Source organism: Nannospalax galili, unplaced genomic scaffold (assembly GCF_000622305.1).
Source record: "Nannospalax galili isolate Female #2095 unplaced genomic scaffold, S.galili_v1.0 scaffold180, whole genome shotgun sequence".
NCBI lineage: Eukaryota > Metazoa > Chordata > Mammalia > Rodentia > Spalacidae > Nannospalax > Nannospalax galili.
In genome coordinates this window covers 4,369,394-4,389,514 of record NW_008348199.1, presented here as the reverse complement: position 1 = coordinate 4,389,514, position 20,121 = coordinate 4,369,394, and the positions used below count along the sequence as shown (strand labels likewise).

Here is a 20,121-nt window from a genome sequence, read left to right as displayed (position 1 = left end):
AATGGTTCACAGGATTCTATGTCCCCCTGCACTCTGACCTACAAACTCACATGCAGTTTCTCTATAGATCTAGGCACATGGCAGTTACACAAGGCTCACCTCCCACCAGATAGCTGACAGCCTTCCTCACTGGCTTCCTGCTGCCTTGCACCTCCACCTCCCACCAGTGGATGTCCAACTCATTAGAGTCTTTCTGTTTCCCAAGACCCCAGGGCCCTGCCCCCAAATCAGAGCCCTGTTAACTCTCCTGCAGAGCCACTCTGCAGAGCCGTTCCAGCCTCCCGGTTTTTCAGCTCCTCCAGGGCTACAGGGGTGTCTTTTGCTGTCCCAGCAGCCTGGAATGATGCTGCCCCCCATCCCCAGGCCTGTGCTCCAAATCACATCCTGCCATGCCTCCTCTGACCACCTAAGGCATCCTCTCTTGCACACTATGCTGCCACCAGGCTTCAGTTCTTCCTGGCAGTACCATCTGGGATTCCTGCTACTTTTGTCTCCTAGTTCTCCCCAAATATGATCCCTGGCTGAGGGCAGGGCCTTGCAGACACTGCGGGCAACTGTTCCATGCAGAGCCCACGACTGTTTTACAGTGGCTTCCAGGAAATGGTTGTTTGGTGAGAGGTCTGGGGCCTGGGGGTTCAATGGAGACACTGAAGTTGAATGAACTTAATGAACTTACCTGGTCAACTAGCCAGATGTCTCAAAGTCTAAGGGAAAGACACCTGTTTTCTGCCATTTTCCCTCTGGAAGGCTGCAGCCACACATCTGCCATGCTTTGTTTTGTGACCTCAGCAGAGGATTGGTCTGGGTCTGTGCTCAGCACTGGCTTGAGGGAACCCCCAGTCAGAGGCTGTGGGTTTTGTCTTGGTTGCCTGACATTTACTGGGCATTTGATCTGTGCCAGGCGCTGGATAAAGGCTTTCTCTTTACTCTTCGGCGCCACCCTATGAGATGGGTACCATGTCTCCCAGAAGTGGTGGAGCTGGAACTTAGGCATGGGCTGGATTGTCTGAGTAGGGATCTTGAGTCTCCCGCCTGGTGAGCTCTCAGGAAGCAGGTCTCTGGCATAGCCACTTGTCTTCTGTGCCCTCTGGAAGCCAGCACATTGGAAAAATGCTGTAACTCAATGATGTGGTGAGAATGTGACCTGGATTCAAGGGTGGCCTTGCCACCTGGATGTTTCTCTGCCCTTGTTTCTTCCTGTGAAATGAGATCAGTTCCCACCCCTCTGTTGTGTGGGGAAGTAGCTGAGCAGGCTGGGCCCAGGGGAACAGCTTACTGGACTCTGCAAATACATCCTATCAGGCCAGCAGATCAGGGAGTACCGGGGAGCACTCAGAAAGCTGTTCACTGGCCCCAACACTTATTCCATATATAATCTGTGTGTGTGTATATTATCCTTTTGCAACAGGGTCCTCAATATGTAGCTAAGGCTGGGCTATGTAGCCTAAGGCTGCCTCAGCTTCCCAACTGCAAGGATTACAGGCGTGCACCGCCATGCCTGGGTGAAGCGTATCCTCTTGGGTCCTCTCCCCATCTTTATGATGGTGAAAGCCATGCATCTTTCTTTACTACCCTCACTTATCCACAAAGCTGTCAACTAAGTAAAAGGGACACTTCCAGGTTCTGCAAGGCGGAAGCTCAGAGAGACAGCCTAGAGCTATTTCATGCTGGACACACCCCGAGATGGGAGTTAAGCACCAGACCAAGGCAGCAGGCAGAAATGAGTTTATTGCATTAGAAAAAACACCAATGAAAACTGGCAAACAACTCCTTACTAGACATAATTATTAGTCTGACTTCAAGGAAGTCATGAAGGAATCTCAAAGGTACAAGCTTTATTTCTTCTGGGAGAGGATGACAATCTCACACATCCACTCCCGTCCCTTTAGACAGACCTCAAGAAGTCCACTGTGTGACACGAACATGATTCATTTCCCACACAGCTTGCCTGTACATGCCCATGTGACGTTAGCTGGTCACAATTAGCAATGTTGCTCCTGAGATACTGGGAGAAAGGTGAGGGTGGGGTGTCCTGGTCTCGGCTTCTGGTGACAGGGGCTTGGCAAGCTGGAAAAAGACGGGCTCTCAGGCAAGAGTGATAACTTCCATCAGCCTGCAGCTTCCCGGAAGCCCAGCCTTGGACACCCACTCTTGAGGGTCCCATCCTGCCAGGAGACCCATACTAAACAGTCCCCGCTGGTCTCCACTCTAATTTACTGTTGCCATGCAGGCTTGCAAACCCGTGGTCTTCAGAACTGGACTGCTCACTTATTTGGATGTCACCTGACATTCCGGTTGGACTTGGCCCTGGTCAGGTCAGGGCAAACACTAAGGCAGAATGACATCTTTTCCTCTTGCAGAGGTCCTGATGATGCCAACTGCTATGGCTATCAGCAAAGACAGGAGGCGATGGGCAAGCATGGCCCAGCAGCAGCTTTTCATGGAGGAAAGGCCCTGTCCCAGGAGAGCAACTGAGCTCAAGTTTCAGATTAGAAGTGGTGGGACACCTGGCAGGGCAGCCCAGGTTTCACGGAGCTGCTCTGGGTCCCTTTCTCCACACTCAATCCCCCAAACCAGCAAGTCGAAGGCTCGAGTGAAGAAAGGGAATCTGAAAGCCTCTCTGGATCATAGACTTCCAGACTGTTCTATGAACTCCAAGAATCACATCATTAGGAAAACACCCACTCACACCCCAACCATGTTTCCTTCAAGCCAGAATGACAATGGAAATAAGGGCATGTTTAAAACACGTTTAGGAAACTCTATGGGAGGCAACTTTGACTTTTCTTGCCACCTTGATTCTGCACCATTACTTTCTGAATCAAATTTGTTCCTAGAGAGGACAATCACGCCCCCTCGCCTCAGTCCCTAGATGAACCCCTCATATGAGTTTGGGTGGCTGATCCTAGTGACACACAGATTAACAACATAATTGTTTGCAGACAGAAAGCCTGGGTCTCTGCTGCTTCAACTCAGACCTTACAGTAACAGTGCCAGGTCAGCTACGCTGAGGAAGAGTGGCTTGTGGGCAGGTAGAGAGGCAGGCGCTCCAAAAATGATGGTGGAGGACTGGCACTCGGTCTAGCCAAGAGGAGAAATGGCTTTATCCTGTTTTCTCTAGCCTGATCCTTGCTGTCAATCTCCTTTGATCCTGAGGCTCTGGCTGCTCCAGCTCTGGCCCCATAGCAGGCTTTGCTTGGGAAAGGGAAGGTCAGAGTTGTAGTTAAGAGTTCACTTGTGTTGAGTTAGTTATCCTACAATTGGTCCTACATGCATCAAATCCTTTGGTTCATTTAATGCCGGACAGTAACCGCTTCAGGCTCGTGGATTTTATAAAACTCACCTGGCTCTCACAGGTGTGGAAACCTGGGTGGAATGTGGGCATTCTCTGGAAAGAGGGTCCAGACCAGGATTCTCCCAAACTGCCTCCTGCTTTCTGTCTAAACAAACGCTCTCCCTTTCTCCAATGTAGAAGACGCTTAGGAAATAGCGTCAAAAGTGAACTCACAGACAAGACAGCCTTAATAAATTATTATAATACTATTAGAAGGGATGGCGTTTTGTTCTGCCTCTCAGGAGCAATGTCCTGCATGCAGCCTGGTGATCTCCTTCCCTGGGAAATTTAAAAAAACCATCCCCTGGTTGTTAGCTCTGATGTAAAATTATAAAATAGAAATCTGGTAGGGTTTGTTTTGTTTAAAAAGGAAAAGCCCTGGAGAGGTGGGCGGTCCTGAGCAGTCCTGTTAGCTTTGGCCGTTGGGTCTGCCTACAGAGTTCCCTCCGGGAGGCTGGATCTGGATGGAGTCCAGGAGGGGCCGAAGTGCCTGTCCAAACGGCCTGTGAAGAAAGACACATGAGACGGGAAAGTTGAAATGGGCGCGGACAGGCTATGGCAGCACCACCACACACTGATTTTCTTAAGGGGGCTATAGTTTGCTGAGTGCTCCCAAAGGCACATATGCTAAGAGACTTGGTCCTCAGCCTGCAAAGCATTTGAGAGGTGGTAGGGCCTGGTGGAGGCTTTCTAGTCTTTGGAGGAGAAAATGGGATCCCAGCCCTTTCTGCTCTCTTTGCTTCCTGGCCAGAAGAAGTAAGCAGCTTTGCTCTACCATGCGCTCCCTGATTTGGTAAGTTTCTTTGGCACAGGCACAAAGGGCCAAGTGACCATGGACTAAAACCTCTGATACTGTGTGCCAAAGTAGAGTCTTCCTCCTTATAAACTGGTTGTCTCTTTGTTACAGTAACAGGAAGCTTGACTGACCAAGAACACCTTCCAAATAGGCTGTTTTCTATCTTTACTCCCAGGGTCCCCTCTTCTGTGGGCGCTACCATCTTATTACTGACTCCCTAAGTCTGTTCAGCTGTTGTTTCAATAGGCTGGTTACCCACAGGGAACTAGATTTCTGTACTTCCTCCTGATTTCCTGCCTCTACTTCCCAAGGGCTGGGATTGCACACATGTGCCAAAACATCCAGCTTACTTGTACCTTTAATTCTTGCAAAGAGGAAAATAAAAAATCAAATTAAAGCCAGGAAGCTGAGGCACAAGAAAAAGGAAGTCAGGATGAAGTCAGGAGAGAAGAGGCTCCAAGCCTGGATTCTTCAAGGAATATAGGGATGCTCAGAACAAATGACCAACGGTGTTGATGTTACTAAAGGGCACCTACTTAAAAAAAAATCACTGCAAACACTGGAGTCTGGAGAAGTTTTGAGATTACCGCACTCTTAAGGTGGCCTACAATACATCCTGGGCACAAGTGTTTTCCTCAGAGGAAAATAGTGTGCATTCCCCACCACCTCCACGAGGTGTGGTTAAGTAACCCAGCCTGGCCTCAAACTCACTGTGGTTCCTTTGCCTCAACCTGTACCAGGACTACAGTGTGCACACCACACCTAGCTGATACTGTGCCATACACACACCTTTTTTTTTTTTTGGTCTTTCTGAGATAGGGTCTCTCTGTAGCCCTAGCTGTCCTAGAACTTGCTATGTAGACCAGGTTGGCCTTGATCTCACAGAGATCTGCCTGCCTATGTCTCCTGAGTGCTGGGATTAAAGGCGTGCACTACCACATCCAGCTCCTTTTCTTTTTTTTTAAAATAAATTATTTTATGTGTATGAATGTTTTGCCTGTATGTATGTAAGTGCACCACATGTGTGTAGTACCCAGAGTCTAGAAGAGGGTGTTGGATCCTCTGGACTGGAGTTACAGTTGGTTGTGAGATGCCGTGTGGATGCTGGGAACTGAACCCGAGTCCTCTGTAGAGTGGCGAGTGCTCTTACCTGCTGAGCCATCTCTTCAGCCCTGACTCTTCCTTTTTTGAAACAGGATTTTACTATGTAGCCCTGGCTGGCCTGGAACTCAGTTATAGACCAGGCTGGCTACCTGCCTCTGCCTCCTGAGCACTGGCATTAAAGGTGTGCATCCTTATACTAGGCTGATTCTGCCATTTTTGAAAATCAGTCCTGGGGCTGGAGAGATGGCTCAGTGGTTAAGAACACTGGTTGTTCTTGCAGAAGACCTGGGTTCAAATCCCAGCACCCACATGGCAGCTAACAACTGTCTGTAACTCCAGTCCCAGGGGATCCGACAGCCTCTTCTGACCTCCTCAGGCATTGCACGACATGGGTGCACTTACCTACATGCAGGCAATACACGCATACACATTTAAAAAAAATTATATAAAAAAAAGAAAATCAGTCCTAAGATATAGGGAATGAAGTGCTCAAAGTACACACAGATCCAAGTGGAAGGGCTGGAGAGGTGGTTTAGTGGTTAAGAACACTGGTTGCTCTTGCAGAGGACCCAGGTTCAATTCCCAGCACCATAGATCCAAGTAGAAATATCAATCCGAATGCAGACACCCCAGTATTTGCACCCTTTACATAGTAACAAGAACATCATTCAGGGTCTTATAACCTCGATCCTTCAGTAGGGCTGTAAGAGTTCACACACCCACCGGGATATGAAGGCAGTGACAGGACTGGAAACTAGGGCTCCTCAGCAGCCTTGTTTCCTATGCAGTTTTTTCCTGGGGGGTTCCTACTCAAGTGTGAAAAACAGCTTCCCTTGTAGATCTAGCTAAATGTGCCAGGTCCCTGCAAGACTCTAATTCAGGAGAAACTGAGTCAGAGACAGCAAAGGACACAGTCCAGGAGAGGCAGACACACCTTGATACAATCAGAAAAGGGAGGGAGAAGGTGAGATGCCTTTGGGGGTGTGGGTCCCTTCAGAAGATGACTCCTGGATGATGGCCCACATGCCTTTCCTAGGGTTGGGACCAGTTAGGGCAGAGGACTACAAAGTGTCCTGGAAGGAAACTTCTGCTGAGGGCTCTCTGAACTGTAAGGTTCATGGACAAGCAGAACCTGGTTGTTGAGGGAGTCAGAGCTGAAGGTGTGGTGACAGAAAGATAAACAACAGTTATGAAAGGCGCTGACCTCCTCTGCCATTTTTTGAAGTCTGCACTTTAGATGGGCACTGCTGGGAAATAGCTTGCTTCATCTATCAGGTACCAGGATTTTGTCCAAATACTGAAGGAAGTGTCAAGTGGAGTCTAAGTTCTGCCGTGGCACTTAGACCAACATAGAGTGAGTCTATCGCTAAAGAGGGTGTGGTCAGACTGGAACACACTGGTGGGTGGGGAGAATGGGGACCTTCTGTGGTAGAAACTGCCACAGACTGGTGCTTCTGGCTGGGAGGATTCTGCTGCCACCAGGGGAGGGACACTGACTATGAATGGAGACTCTTTCCTTTCCTTTTTTTTTTAAATTATGTGTATGCAAGTATTGCCTGCATGTAGGTAAGTGCACCTGCGCCGTACAATGCCCGAGGAGTTACTGGGACTGGAGTTATGGACAGTTGTTAGCTGCCATGTAGGTGCTGGGATTCAAACCTGGGTCTTCTGCAAGAACAACCAATGTTCTTTCATTTTTCTTTTGGTCTTTTTGAGACAGGGCCTCCCTGTAGCCCCAGCTGTCCTGGATTCACTATGGAGACCAGGCTGGCCTCGAACTCACAGAGATCAGCCTGCCTCTCCCTCCAGAGTGCTGGGATTAAAGGCCTGAGCCACCATGCCAGCAAGAACAACCAATGTTCTTAACCACTGAGCCATCTTCAGCCCCTGCTTTTTTTTTTTTTTTTAAAGACAGGCTCTCAGGGAGCTCACTACATAGCTGAGGCTGGTCTGTAACTTTCCTGATTGTCCTGACCTTGCCTTGAATGGGGATTTCCAAAGTTGGTCAAGGCAGGGGCAGAAATGCACAGGTCCCACTTACGTTGAGAGAACTTCAGAGGGCAGGTCGGTGATGTAAGAAGGAATCTTCCGCCCAGTCAGGAACTGTGCCACTTCGTTGCTGAACGTGTTACAGTTGTGTTCAAAGAGGTTGTAAGCCTCACCTCTGTAGATGTGAGAAAGGGGTAGAGAGCAGTTGAGCAAGCCAGCCAGCAGCTATGTGGAACAACTATGACCAGAGATGAACAGGTGGACCTAGCTGCCCAGCTGGCCTGCTGAAACAGGCCAAAGGACAGCTCAGTCTGTAGCTCTGGACCTGTAAGAAGGGACTGACAATGGAGGATGAACTGAAAACATAGTTTCCAGTTCCAGAATCTTTTTTTTTTTGGTCTTTTTGAAGCAGGGTCTCCCTGTGGCCCCAGCTGTCCTGGAACTCACTATGTAGACCAGGCTGGCCTTGAACTCACAGAGATCCGCCTGCCTCTGCCTCCCAAGAGCTGGGACTACAGGTGTGCACCACCACACTGGCAGAATCTTTTTTAAAAAAATATTTTATTATTTTTATTTTATATGTATGTGTGTTTTGCCTGCATGTAGGTAATTGCACCCATGTTATGCAAAGCCCTTAGAAGACAGAAGAGGCTGTTGGATCCCCTGGAACTGGAGTTATGGACAGTCGTTAGCTGCCATGTGGGTGCTGGGATTCAAACCCAGGTCTTCTGCAAGAACAACCAGTGTTCTTAACCGCTGAGCCATCTCTCCAGCCCCCAGTTTCAGAATCTTTAGATTCACAAGAGCACACTAGGGTTAGAGCAAAACCCTCACTGAAGTAAGTTGCTTTTTAAAAAAAGTTTTTAACATTTATTTAGTGTGTTTGTGTGTATGAGAGAGAGAGAGAGAGAGAGAGAGAGAGAGAGAGAGAGAGAGAGAGAGAGAATGCAGACATATGTGAGGGCAACTTGTGGGTTTTTGATTTTTTCTTCAGTGTGGGCCTTGGGGATCTAATTCAGGTCGTCAGGTTGATAGCAAGCACCTTTACCCATCCAACTATCTCATCAGTCCTCAGCTATTTATGAGACAGGGTCTCTAGCTCAGGTGGGCTTCAAACTCTATTTGTAGCTGAGGATGACCTTGAACTTATGATCTTCCTGCCTCAACCTCCTAAGTGCTGGGACTACATGTGTTCAACAACATACCAGTTTATGCAATGTTGGGGATTGAACCCCAGGCTTTGTGCATGATAGGCAAGCACTCTACCAACTGAGCTATAACCCCAGCCACAATAAAACAAAGAGAAAATCTATTCAAGTTTATATTTCATCTGATTCCTTCTAAAAAACCTTGCTTTTGATGGTCAGGAAAAAGCACTTGGCCAGTGGAAGTGGAGAACAGTATTTATGGATTTTAATAAGAGGGAATGAAACTTTCCTCTAAGTTCCAGCAGAAAGCATGCCGGGATGAAGTGTCTGCTTGAACAGATTTGGGCTCTTTTGGTTGCACAGTAACTGCATTCTCTTCATATTCATTAGCAAAGACTGGACCAGGCTTGTGCTGATTGTATCAGGGAAGGGGGCATAGTCCAACCTTTTAGGGGTTGATTCTCTAGTTGTGGAGATACAGCCAGCCACCACCCTGTCCGTCCTTACTCACCGGAACAGAGATTCCCCCAGAGAAGACAGGTATTCCAGAAAGATTTCCTCTGTGACTTCTGTGCTTCCCACATCAACCACAGAGTCTGGGGGCCCAAGCAATGTCCCTCCCTGAAAGAACCAACCCGGAGAAAGTCATTAAGTCACCATCACTACTGCCTTTTCTTCTTTAATTGCGCTGGGCAATCAATCAGGCCCAGGGCCTTAAGCTAAACACTCCACCACTGAGTTTACCCTTATGACCTCTGTTGAACTAATTAAAAATAATTAATTTTTATTTATGTTTTTTTTTGTTTCCCTGTAGCCCCAGCTGGCCTGGGATGCACTATGTAGACCAAGTTGGCCTTGAACTCTGGCCTCCCAAGTGCTGGGATTAAAGGTGTGTGCCATCATGCCTGGTCTAAGGCTTTTGTTTTTAAATGTGGCTTTCCACCCAAGGCCACAAAAGCTCTGTTCTAAAACTTATTTTTAACTTTTGGAGTACCCTTCGCAGATGAAGAGGGCTATTTCCTATTTGTGTCAAGGTTATAAAGTTTAGAGCTGGGCTTCTTGTTGGTGAGGCCTCGGAAGCTGATTCTCTTGCAGGTCCATTCATTCTGCTGTTAAGAAGACAGAAACCCAGAATCATGTCTCCTTTTGCCCTAATAGGCCTGATCACAAGGACAGAACACAACAACTCTTGCCACAGGAGACCAGAGGAGTAGGTACACTAGCCAAGAGGGACGCAACAGGGCACCAAGGAGGAGAGCAGAGCTGCCTGAAGAAGCCACTGACTGACAGTCCCTGAGTGCTTCCTGTGAGGCTAATGTTCTAGGCATGAGGAAGGCATGATGAACAGGACTAGTAACTATGGCAGCCTAGGGATACTTACTTCAGAGATGTACAGGGGTCAAGGTCACTACTCACGCTCTTATTAATCACTCACATAACATACTGAGAACTTACTGTGCGCACACTTAATGCTGGGTACTGGGGCACAATGCATGCAAACAAGTGAGATTTTTGCCCACATGGAACTTAAAGTCTATCTGGGAAGGTAGACAAAACAATCCTGTAAATCAGTGTGTAATGAACCAGCTGAAATAAGGGCTATGTTGGAAAAGTACTGAATGCCCTTAGTACCTCTGACAGGGAAGGTCACAAGATTTGCCCCAAGTGACACTGAGAGCAATCTGAAGGAGAGGCGTGTCTGAAGAAGCCTATGTGGGTAAAGGTCAGGAAGCTGTTCTGAGGTTGCTGTACAGGTTAGCCCAAAGTGTGCTCAAGCAGTAACTAAGAAGGCAGTTAGGGAGGTTACAACCTGGATAGAGGCTGGCTGGAGAGGGAGCCAGAGACCAGCTCACGGCAATCCCTGCTGAGTCTTCTGACTAAAGCAGAGGAATGCTTTGAAAAAAACAATCACTTTGAACAGGCCAAGATGGCACATAATTGTAATCCCAGCACCAGTGAGGTGGAGACAGGATCAGAAGTTCAAGGTCATTCTTGGCTACAAAGAGTTTGAGGCCAGTCTGGGCTATATGAGACCCCATCTCAACAAAAAGGGTGGAGGGCTGGAGAGATGGCTCAGTGGCTGCTCTTGTAGAGGACCTGAGTTCCGTTCCCAGCACTCACATGGTGGCTAACAACCATCTGTAACTCTAGTTTCAGGGGATCTAATGCCCTTTTCTGGCCTTGTGGGCATTGCATGACATGGGTGCACTTACACATATGCAGGCAAAACAAACATAAAAAAATAAAAATAAAATATTAAAGAAAATCACTTTGTTTCCTATATGGAGGACAAAGGGAGATCAGGAGGCTATCACCCACAGGTCCAGGCTAGAGAGGAGAGTGGTCAGGACCAGAGTGAAATGTTTGGAAATGGAAAGAGATGAGGAGAGAAAGACTAAGATACACTGACAAGGTAGAATTGACTAGGCTTTCTGGGTGTAGGGACACACACCTGAAATCCTAGCACCTGAGCGGTGGAGGGAGACACAGGAGAAATCAGGAGTTCAAGATTATTCTCAATGAATTTGAGGTTAGCCCTGGGCTATATGAGACCTTTTTAAAAAAGCAAACACACACACACACACAAAAAGAACCGACTAGGCTTAATGAAAGGTTTATTATAGGTAGGGCGGACAGTGAAAGAAATCGGGAATTGCTTCCTACTCATGATATCAAAATAAATGGCTCGTCTTTGCTTGAGCACATCGTTTGATGACTTTAAAAAATGTTTTATTTATTCTATGTGTATGAGTATATTTTATATGTATGTATGTGTATGCATGTATGTAAGTGCACCTGTGTCGTGCAATGTCCGCAGAGGTCAGAAGGCAGCCTGGCTACCCTGGAACTGGAGTTTGGTTGTTAGCTGCCTTGTGGAACCAAACCCAGGTCCTTAGCAAGAGCAGCCAGTGTGCTTAACCACTGAGTCATCTCTCCAGCCCCTCCTTGATAACTCTTAGTTACCTCTGACAGGAATGTTCTGGAAAGGCCATGGGTTTTACACTCAGAGACCATGTAAGAGGGATCCACAGGAGCAGGCAGAATGGAGAGGGCAGCTGGCTGGGTTACCTGATAAAGATGTTCTCAAATGAGTCAGTCTCTCTCCCTGGGTGCAAACGATGAAATCCAGAGCCTGGATGCTAGGCAAGTGTTCATCACTGACACGCCCCCAACTCTTAAATGAGCCTTAACATCTGTTTTTCTTTTTTTGGCTTAAAATTCTTTTTACATTTATTTGTGTGTGTACACGTGTACACAGGTTGGAGGACAACTTGCAGGACTCAGTTCTCTCCTTCCACCATGTCAGTTCCAGGGATTGAAGTTAGGTCACCAGACTTGGTGGGTGGCAGGCAACTTTTATCTGTGGACTCATCTCTCTGGTCCCATTTTTTTACTTTTTTAAAGTTTTTTATGCTGGGCATGGTGGCATGCACCTTTAATCCCAGCACTCAGGAGGCAGAGGCAGGTGGATCTCTGTGAATTCAAGGCCAGCCTGGTCTACATAGCAAGTTCCAGGCCAGCTGGGGCTACAGGGAGAAACACGGAGACCCTGTCTCCAAAAGACCAAAAAACCCCACCAAACCTTTTTACTACATTTATGTTATGTGTGTGTGTGCACATGCCACACATATGCCACAATGCATGTATGGAAGTTAGAGGACAACTTGTGTGAGTCAGTTCTACTGTGTGGGTCCCAGGGATCAAATTCAGGCTGTTAGGCTTTGGTGGCAAGTGCCTTGGTCCACTGAGCCATCTCAGCCATCTCACTGGCCCCCAGTTTTTTGTTGTTTACTTTTTTGAGATAGAGTCTCTTGTAACTCATGCTGGCCCTGAACTCAGTCCTTGAACATAGTCAAGGATGACCTTGAACTCCTGATCCTCCTGTCTCTACCTCTCAAGTACTGGGATCACAAGCACACTTAGCTTGAGTCTTAGGGTCTGTATAAGGAACTAGGCTACAGCCTTCTTCACACACTGAGCCACAGGGCAGAGGTAGACAGTAGAAGCAACATTCGTGGCCTACAGGAAGCCCCCCTGGAGTCACAGGCTGCAGGTCAGGGGAAGATACTCACCGGGGGACAGCTGGAAATACCACCACTGCCGAAGAAGAACTCATCCTTGTGCACAACTATGGAGGTGTGCCTGCCACACAGAGAGGACAGTGAGCCAGTAACCTACTTCTCCAAGGAAAAGCAAGCACTACAGTGCAATGAGAGTACTTTCTGCCCAAAGATGTGACAGTGGTAGCCAGTCTTAGAAGACTACCCAAATAAAGGTATGTGAGAGAGACAGTGCCCCTCCCTATTTGGGAGGAGCTGACCCAGGACTGCCCCCAACCCAGGACTGCCCCCAACCCAAATCCACATATGCTCAAGTCTCTTATATAAAATAGTACAGGATTTGCACAGAACCTGTAATCATCCTAAGTACACGCTGAAGCACTTCAAGATGACTTATATTAATAGGACTACATAATAAGACTATATATAACATTCGGGCTGGAGAGATGGCTCAATGGTTAAGAACACTGGCTGTTCTTGCAGAAGACCTGGGTTCAGATCCCAGCACCACATGGCAGCTAATAGCTGTCCATAACTCCAGTTCTAGGGGATGTGACGCCTTCTTCTGACCTCCGCAGACATTGCACAACATGGGTGCACTTACCTACATGCAGGCATAACACTTATACATGCAAAATAAAAATAGTAAGAGGTAAAATATTAAAAAAATAAGCCCACGACACTCAAATAATTGTTATACTAATAGGACTATATGAATGGCACTCTACAAATATTATTATACTGTATTTTTTAGGAATCATGACAAAAACAGTCTGTATATGTTTAGGACAAACATATTTACCATTTCTGAACATTTTCTTTCTTTTTTTAAAAGTAATTTATTTGTGTGTTGGGGGGCAGACAACTTCTACCATCTGGACTCTGGGGATCCAGCTCAGGTTGTCAGGCTTGGAGGTAAGTACCTTTAGTAGCCAAGCCACCTCTCCGGTTCCTCGTCTGTCATTCTTCCTTTCCTTTCTACACGTACTTACTGTGTATATGTGTGCATGGATGAGCATGTTTGTGCCACGGCATACATGGAGGTCAGAGAACAATTGTGGGAGTTGATTTTCTCCAAGAAAAAGGCTCCAAGATCAAACTCAAGTTGTCACGCTTGGTGGCAAGTGTGCTCACAAGCTAGGTCATCTCGTTGGCCTTTTCTTTTTTCTTTAAATCCTTACGTCACAGAGCTATTTTATTAGCACCAACATCCCTGATTTTGACACTGCTCAAGAGATAGCTTATGCATATCCACAGTAGAATAGGTAGCACTGTGGTATATTCATGTTCTGAATATTTTCAGTTGTAGCAAGTGAAATTCATGGACAAGGAGGGCTGCACATGCAATGACTGGGTGTCCTCCACCTGGGCTCTGCTAGTTAGATGATTGTGGAGTCAATTTTCTCCTTCCCAGTGGATGATTTTTTGCTGTGGAAGCACTATAGGATGTTGAACAGTATTCCTAGACTACCCAGTAGGCACCTCCATTTAGCTGTGACACACAAAAAATCTCTAGCACTGCTAACACCTCGTGGTGGAGGGACTTAACCATCCTGTGGAGAACTGCTGTTTTGGGATATGGGAATTAACAGAGCTAGGTTTCTGGCTGGGAGCCATAGACTGCTCTGAAATGTGCAGAGAGTTGCTCTGATCATAGAGCAGTAGGAGTCTCAGTCCACTTACCAGATGCCTTCCAGTTGTTTCCCTGTGGAGAAGAGAAGAGAGTTAGGCACTTGGGACTGGACCAAATGGTCCCTGTCAGCCTCAGGAAATTCAGAACTCACTCAAACTAGGAGGAAACTATTAGAAACCTCACGAGGACTTTCTGGAGATGTGGCTCTCTTCATGCCTGTCCTCTGGTCCTGATAAGGGTGCTGCACTTGGTAAGTTTGAAGTAATTTTGTGGGCCAGTCTGATGGCTCAGCAGATCAAGGCACTTGCCACCAAACTTCACAACCTGAGTTTGCTCCCCAGGACCAAGATGGCAGAAAAAGAACCAATTCCTGCAAGTTGTCCTTTGACCTCCACACCTGTACCGTGGTATGCACACCCACTCCAACCACCCCTCCAACAGATGATATATAAAAAAAAAAAATCTTTTAAAAAGTAATTTTTGGCTGGGTGTGATGGCACATGCCTTTAATCCCAGCACTCGGGAGGCAGAGGCAGGTGGATCTCTGTGAGTTCAAGGTCAGCCTGGTCTACATAGTGAGCTCCAGGACAGCTGGGGCTACAGGGAGACCCCGTCTCAAAAAGACACCCCCCCCCTAAAAAAAGTAATTTTCCTTTCTCAGAAAGCAAAATAAAAACACTGGCATAAATGTTATGCCCATTCTTATTTCCCTTTTTAATTTCTCTGTCTCAACCACAGTAAAGACATAGTAAAACAACAGAAGCTGTTACCTGTGAGGCCGGGCTGGGTCTGGAACTCACATTGTAGACCAGGCTGGCCTTGAACTCACAGAGATCCACCTGTCTCTGCCTCTGCTTCTCATGGCCTATTAAGCAATCCCTCTATGTGCCAGCAATGTTAGGTGTCACAATGCAAACACAAAGATTATCCTCACTCTAGAAGCTCAAAGTCAAATGGAAAGAGACACACAAATAATTAAGTAAAACATAATGTTGATCAGCTCTGTAGCAGTGGTAAAAATAGGACATTATATCTAATAAAGATAAAGAACCACCCTCATGAGCTTGACTTCAACGAGTGACAGAGCAAGCAGGGACAAAGCTGGACGTTTATGCCAGAGAACAGTGTGTGCAAATATGTAACTGTGAAGACTGAGGCTGGCAGGCAGAGGCAAGAGCAGTGACCATGGCATGAAGAGGAGCAGCTGGCAGAGCCACGGCAAGGCAGAGTGGGCTGGACAGAAGCAGAATACTTCCATCAGATCCACCCTACAATTTTTTTTTTTTTTTTAATGTTTTTGAGACAGGGTATCACTGTAATGGGGGCTGGTCTGGAACTCACTATGTAGATCAGTTTGGCCTTGAATTCACAGAGATCTTCTTGCCTTTGCCTCTGGTGCTGGGACCACAGGCACCGACCACCACAACCAGCTCCACCCTAAATTTTTTTTATTTATTGTGTGCAGGCAAATACTCATACACATTAAAAATAAATCTTTATAAATCCCAGCACTCGGGAGGCAGAGGCAGGGTTAGGGTGAGTTCAAGGCCAGCCTGGTCTACACAGTGAGTTCAGGACAGCTGGGGCTACAGGGAGACCCTGTCTCAAAAAGACCCAAAAAATATATACACTATAGGAGATGTAGAGAAGATGACTGTGAGGGCGGAGCTGAAAGAGCAGCGTAGAGGTCACGGGCAGATCCCTGGGAGATAGCACAGCTCACTGCTCAGACGAAGGCAGTGAAGGCAGTGGGAACAGGGGCAACTCTCTTACCCGGAGTTAGCAGTTCACATGAGTTCTTGCTGATTGCTAAGGGCCGCCTCTGTTGTCCAGCAGGGAAGGAGAGTGGCCCCTTGAATTTCTGCCTGTGCTTGTATTACACTGTTTCCTTTTCTAGGTCAATTATAAAATTTCAAATATGTCTCTTATGCTTAAATTTGTTTATTTACTTGTACTGGGAATGAATTCAGAGCCTTCCGCATGCTGAGCAGGTGCTCTACCACTGAGCTCTACTCCCAGGCTCTAGAGAACTCTTTCTGGGACAAGGTCTTATGTATCCCTGGCTGGCCTAGAGCTTGTTATATGGCTAAGGATGACCTTGAATTTCTGATCCTCCTGCCTCCACCTTCTGAGTGGTGGGGTTAAAGGTCTACCACATTTGGCTTATGTGATGCTGGGTGATGGAACCCAGGACTCTGTACATGCATGGAAACATTTTACCACTGGAGCTCTATTCCCAGCCCTGTTCTCACACATTTTAAAAGTAGTGTGTAGGGCAAAGATTAATCTGTGTTTCTTCATTTAAAAAATATTTTATTTATTTTTATTTTACCTGTATGAGTGTTTTGTCTGCATGTAAGTGCACCATGTATGTACCTGTGGAGGCCCTTGGAATAAGTGTTAGCTGCTCTGTGTGGTTTGGGTCCTATGGAGGAGCAGGAAGTGCTCTTAACTGCTGAGTCATCTTTCCAGCCTCAGGCAAAGATTTATTAACACGTTTTTTCAATGATGAATAAAGGTGCAGGTTTGTCTAGTGTAAACGGCAGAGCAAGGTATGAAGATGAGCGGCTGGAGAAGCTTAGGCAGAAGTGTAAGGCTTGCTGCTGCAGCCAACTGCTACACAGAAAAGAACAAGGGCTATGCCTCGACAAGACGACAGGCAGTGGGAAGGGAACTGCAGAGAATCTGGGGGCAAGATCAGGATGGGAGTAGGCGGAGCGGGTGGTGAGACAGAAGTAGGGCACAAAGCCATCTGGGAACCTGAATTAGGCTCAATGGATATTAGCACAGTATAGAAGCAGATTATTCCCCACTGGGATTCCATAGCAGGCTGAAGAGTGGGTGGTCACATGGTGGCATATTTCTAAGTCTATTGGCACAACTCATACATTCATTCTGAAGCCTAAGGAACTTGGGAAACCAACAGAAGCTGTGGGCATCAGCTCCGTGGTGAACAGCAAACAGTGCAGGTCAAGGTGTGTCCTTTTTTTTTTTCTTTCTCTCTTTTCCTCTTTTTGAGACAGGGTCTCCCTGTAGCCCAAGCTGGCCTGGAACTCACTATGTAGATCAGGCTGGCCTTGAACTCACAGAGATCCACCTACCTCTGCCTCCTTTGTGCTGGAATCAAAGGTATGCGCCACCACGTCCAACCTAAGGCTTGCCCTTTGTTAGCCTTCCACTGACTGCAAGAGAATTTGAGCATATCAAAGCCACAGAGGGAATACTCCACTGGCACTTAGCTGGAAAGAATGTCTGGCGACAGACACTGGCTAGGCTGCTGCTGTACACACACCTACTGATGGGCGTGAAGTGCAGCCCCAGCCCCCAGTTCACTTCACACACTCTTCCCTTAGCAACAGTGTTTTAACTGGCACTTTGCCAACAATATGAGAGGCTTAGTGTTAACTTGAAAAATTAGTTTATTCTTCTCTGAGAAAATGTAAAAGGAAACACTTGTTTAACACAAGTAGCCTTCTGCAGTCAAAAGTATAAGAAAATGCCTTCAGGCAGAAGGGCTCCCCCTCCTATGAGGAAAGAGCATCAGCGAGTCAACGTGCAAGGGACTGGGGATGAAGGGCAGTGGTGGAGCTCCTGTCTGGACCATGTGCAGGCCCTGAGTGCTAGCCTGAGCCCTGCAAAATAAATCCCAATACTACTTGATAGTATTGGGATTCCTTAGTCAGTCTAGGATTCTTTTTAATTTCTTAAATTTAATTTTATGTGTGCAAGTGTTTTGCCTACTTATATGTATGTGTATTATGTACACACCTGGCACCCAAAGAGACCAGAAAAAGGTGTTGGATACCGTGGAACTGGGGTTACAGTGGAGCCAGACTGTGAGTGCTGGGAACCAAACCTGGTGTCTTCTGCAAAAGCAGCAAGTGCTCTTAACCGCTGAGTCATCTCTCCAGCTGAGGATTCTTTTCCAGTGTTAAACTACAGCCAGGTATGGTGGCACACATCTGTAATCCTAGAACTTGGGGAGGCTGAGGCAGGAGAACTGCTGTGAGTTTGAGGCCAGCTTGGGCTACAGAGCAAGACCCTGTCAGAGGGAGAGGGAGAAAGAGAGGAGAAGAGAGGAGGCTAGAAGATGAAGATTCAAATCTCGCCTCAGCCAAATGAAACCCTGGCACAAACCACAGAAAACTTTGGCATTCTTCCTGCCAGCACTGAGAGGGTCTCCTTTTTTTTTTTTTTTTTGGTCTTTTTGAGACATATGTAGACCAGGCTGGCCTTGAACTCACAAAGATCCACCTGCCTCTGCCTCCCTAGAGTGGGGATTAAAGGCATGTGCCACCAGGCTCGGGCCTGAGGGTCTCCCTCTTGAATACTGTCTGTATATTAGCCAGGCTTTCTAGAAAACACTTTGGGTAGGTGTCTATTCTCACCATTAACCAGTCAGTGTTCACTGAATGCCAGACTGTGCTAGACTCTAGGGATACATGAGCGTTTCTGCCTCATGGAGCATCCAGTACAGCTGGGGGATGGGAGTGATGTGGATAGATATGAGACAAGCACTTTTTTTTTGGTCTTTTTGAGACAGGGTCTCCCTGTAGCCCCTGGAACCACCCTCGGCATGAGACAAGCATTTATAAAACAGGTTGATGAATGCTCTCACAGGAACACAGGATGGTATCAGCATAGGAGGGGGTAGGAGCAAGATTTGGGGAGAGGGGTTAGGAAAGCTAAGATGTCAAGGACAGAAAGAAGTGAGGAAGATCAAGAGATGGTGAGAGGTGTCCCTAGCCTGTGAAAAGCCAAGGTAAAGAGACCTGAAGGCACCTGTGCTGCTGGGGTCTGGCAACCCTTCCCCACAGAGGTTCCACTTGAAGCATGCCCCGATGTTCACAGGCACCTACTGGGGGAACTGAGGAAACTGTTGTTCAAAGTTATTTCTCACAGGGCCGGAGCTTGTTGGTGAACTCAGCAGAGAGGCTGGTGTCAAGTGTGCTGTGAAAACACGTGGTAGGGACAGGTGAGGGTACATGCTTTACACAGGAGCATATAGGGCCCTGAAGCCACATACATCTTGGTTTGCCATAAAGTACTGCAGGATTACTTCATTCATTCAGTGGATGCCAAACAGTGAACACACAGTGAACAATAAAAACGAAAACAAAGCACAATAGACTGCATTAAAATATAAAAAAATCCCTCAGATCTGAATAAATTCTATTTAATCTTCAAGCCTGAGTCATTCCTATGATCAATGCTGGTTCAGTGGCCCTGGTTTCCATCCCAGCACATTCCACCCACACCCCCTCATTTGACAACCTGCTCTACAGCCACTGGGACACTGAGGCGCGAGGTTCCTGCTGAAATGGTTGCCGTGCCACGCACTCATTTGGCCCATCATCACAACCCCCTTCCACTGCCGCCTCACTACGTCTGCATGCACGTTATTTTTAGCGAAATTAACACAGAAGAGTCCCTATTTCTATTTGTTCTGCTGAATTAAGGAACTGAGTATAAAGTCTCAAATAGTCATTGCATTGCATACTGCCAACATACGTACAGATTGAGCATTGTTTTTCCAAACTGAGGGCCTCATGCATGTTAGGTAAACACACTTCCATGAATTCTCCAAAGCTATAAAACCAAAAATAGTTATGACATGAGGTTTTAAAGAAAAATGTTACTTATGCATAAAAAAAAAAATCTCCAAATTAGAAAATACATAGGAAGCACTGGTTAGCTGAATTAAAAAACAAATCGTGGGGCAAGGCGTGGTGGTGCACACCTTTAATCCCAACACTTAGGAGGCAGAGGCAGGTGGATCTTTGTGAGTTCAAAGCCAGCCTGGTCTACATAGAGAGTTCAAAAAGGGCTACAGGAGCCCCTGAAAAAAAAAAAAAAAAAAAAAAAAAAAAAAAAAAAAAAAATCTCAGGGTTGGGACAATGGTTCAGTGGGTAAAGGCACTTGCCACACAAGTATGAAACCTGAGTTTGAATCCCCAGAAACCACCTAAAAGCCCGATGCAGTGTCCATAATCCCAATGCACCTACAGAGAGAAAATGGAGACAGGTGACTCCCCAAAGCTCACAGGCCAGCTACC

At 46.9% G+C, this 20,121-nt stretch overlaps 1 protein-coding gene across 1 annotated transcript in view; it reads right to left on the bottom strand.

Annotated features, from left to right (window-relative positions):
* Window positions 1–1,709: 1,709 nt before the first annotated feature.
* Window positions 1,710–20,121, bottom strand: part of Desi1 (desumoylating isopeptidase 1) — a 24,353-nt gene continuing 5,941 nt past the window's right edge. Inside the window, exons 2-6 of the mRNA XM_008844795.3 lie at window positions 14,116–14,137; window positions 12,445–12,514; window positions 8,883–8,992; window positions 7,276–7,398; window positions 1,710–3,837 (exon numbers count right to left, since the gene is read on the bottom strand). Of these exons, the coding sequence (XP_008843017.1) occupies window positions 3,744–3,837; window positions 7,276–7,398; window positions 8,883–8,992; window positions 12,445–12,514; window positions 14,116–14,137 (419 nt within the window). The 3' untranslated portion in view covers window positions 1,710–3,743. The remainder of the gene's footprint in view (window positions 3,838–7,275; window positions 7,399–8,882; window positions 8,993–12,444; window positions 12,515–14,115; window positions 14,138–20,121) is intronic.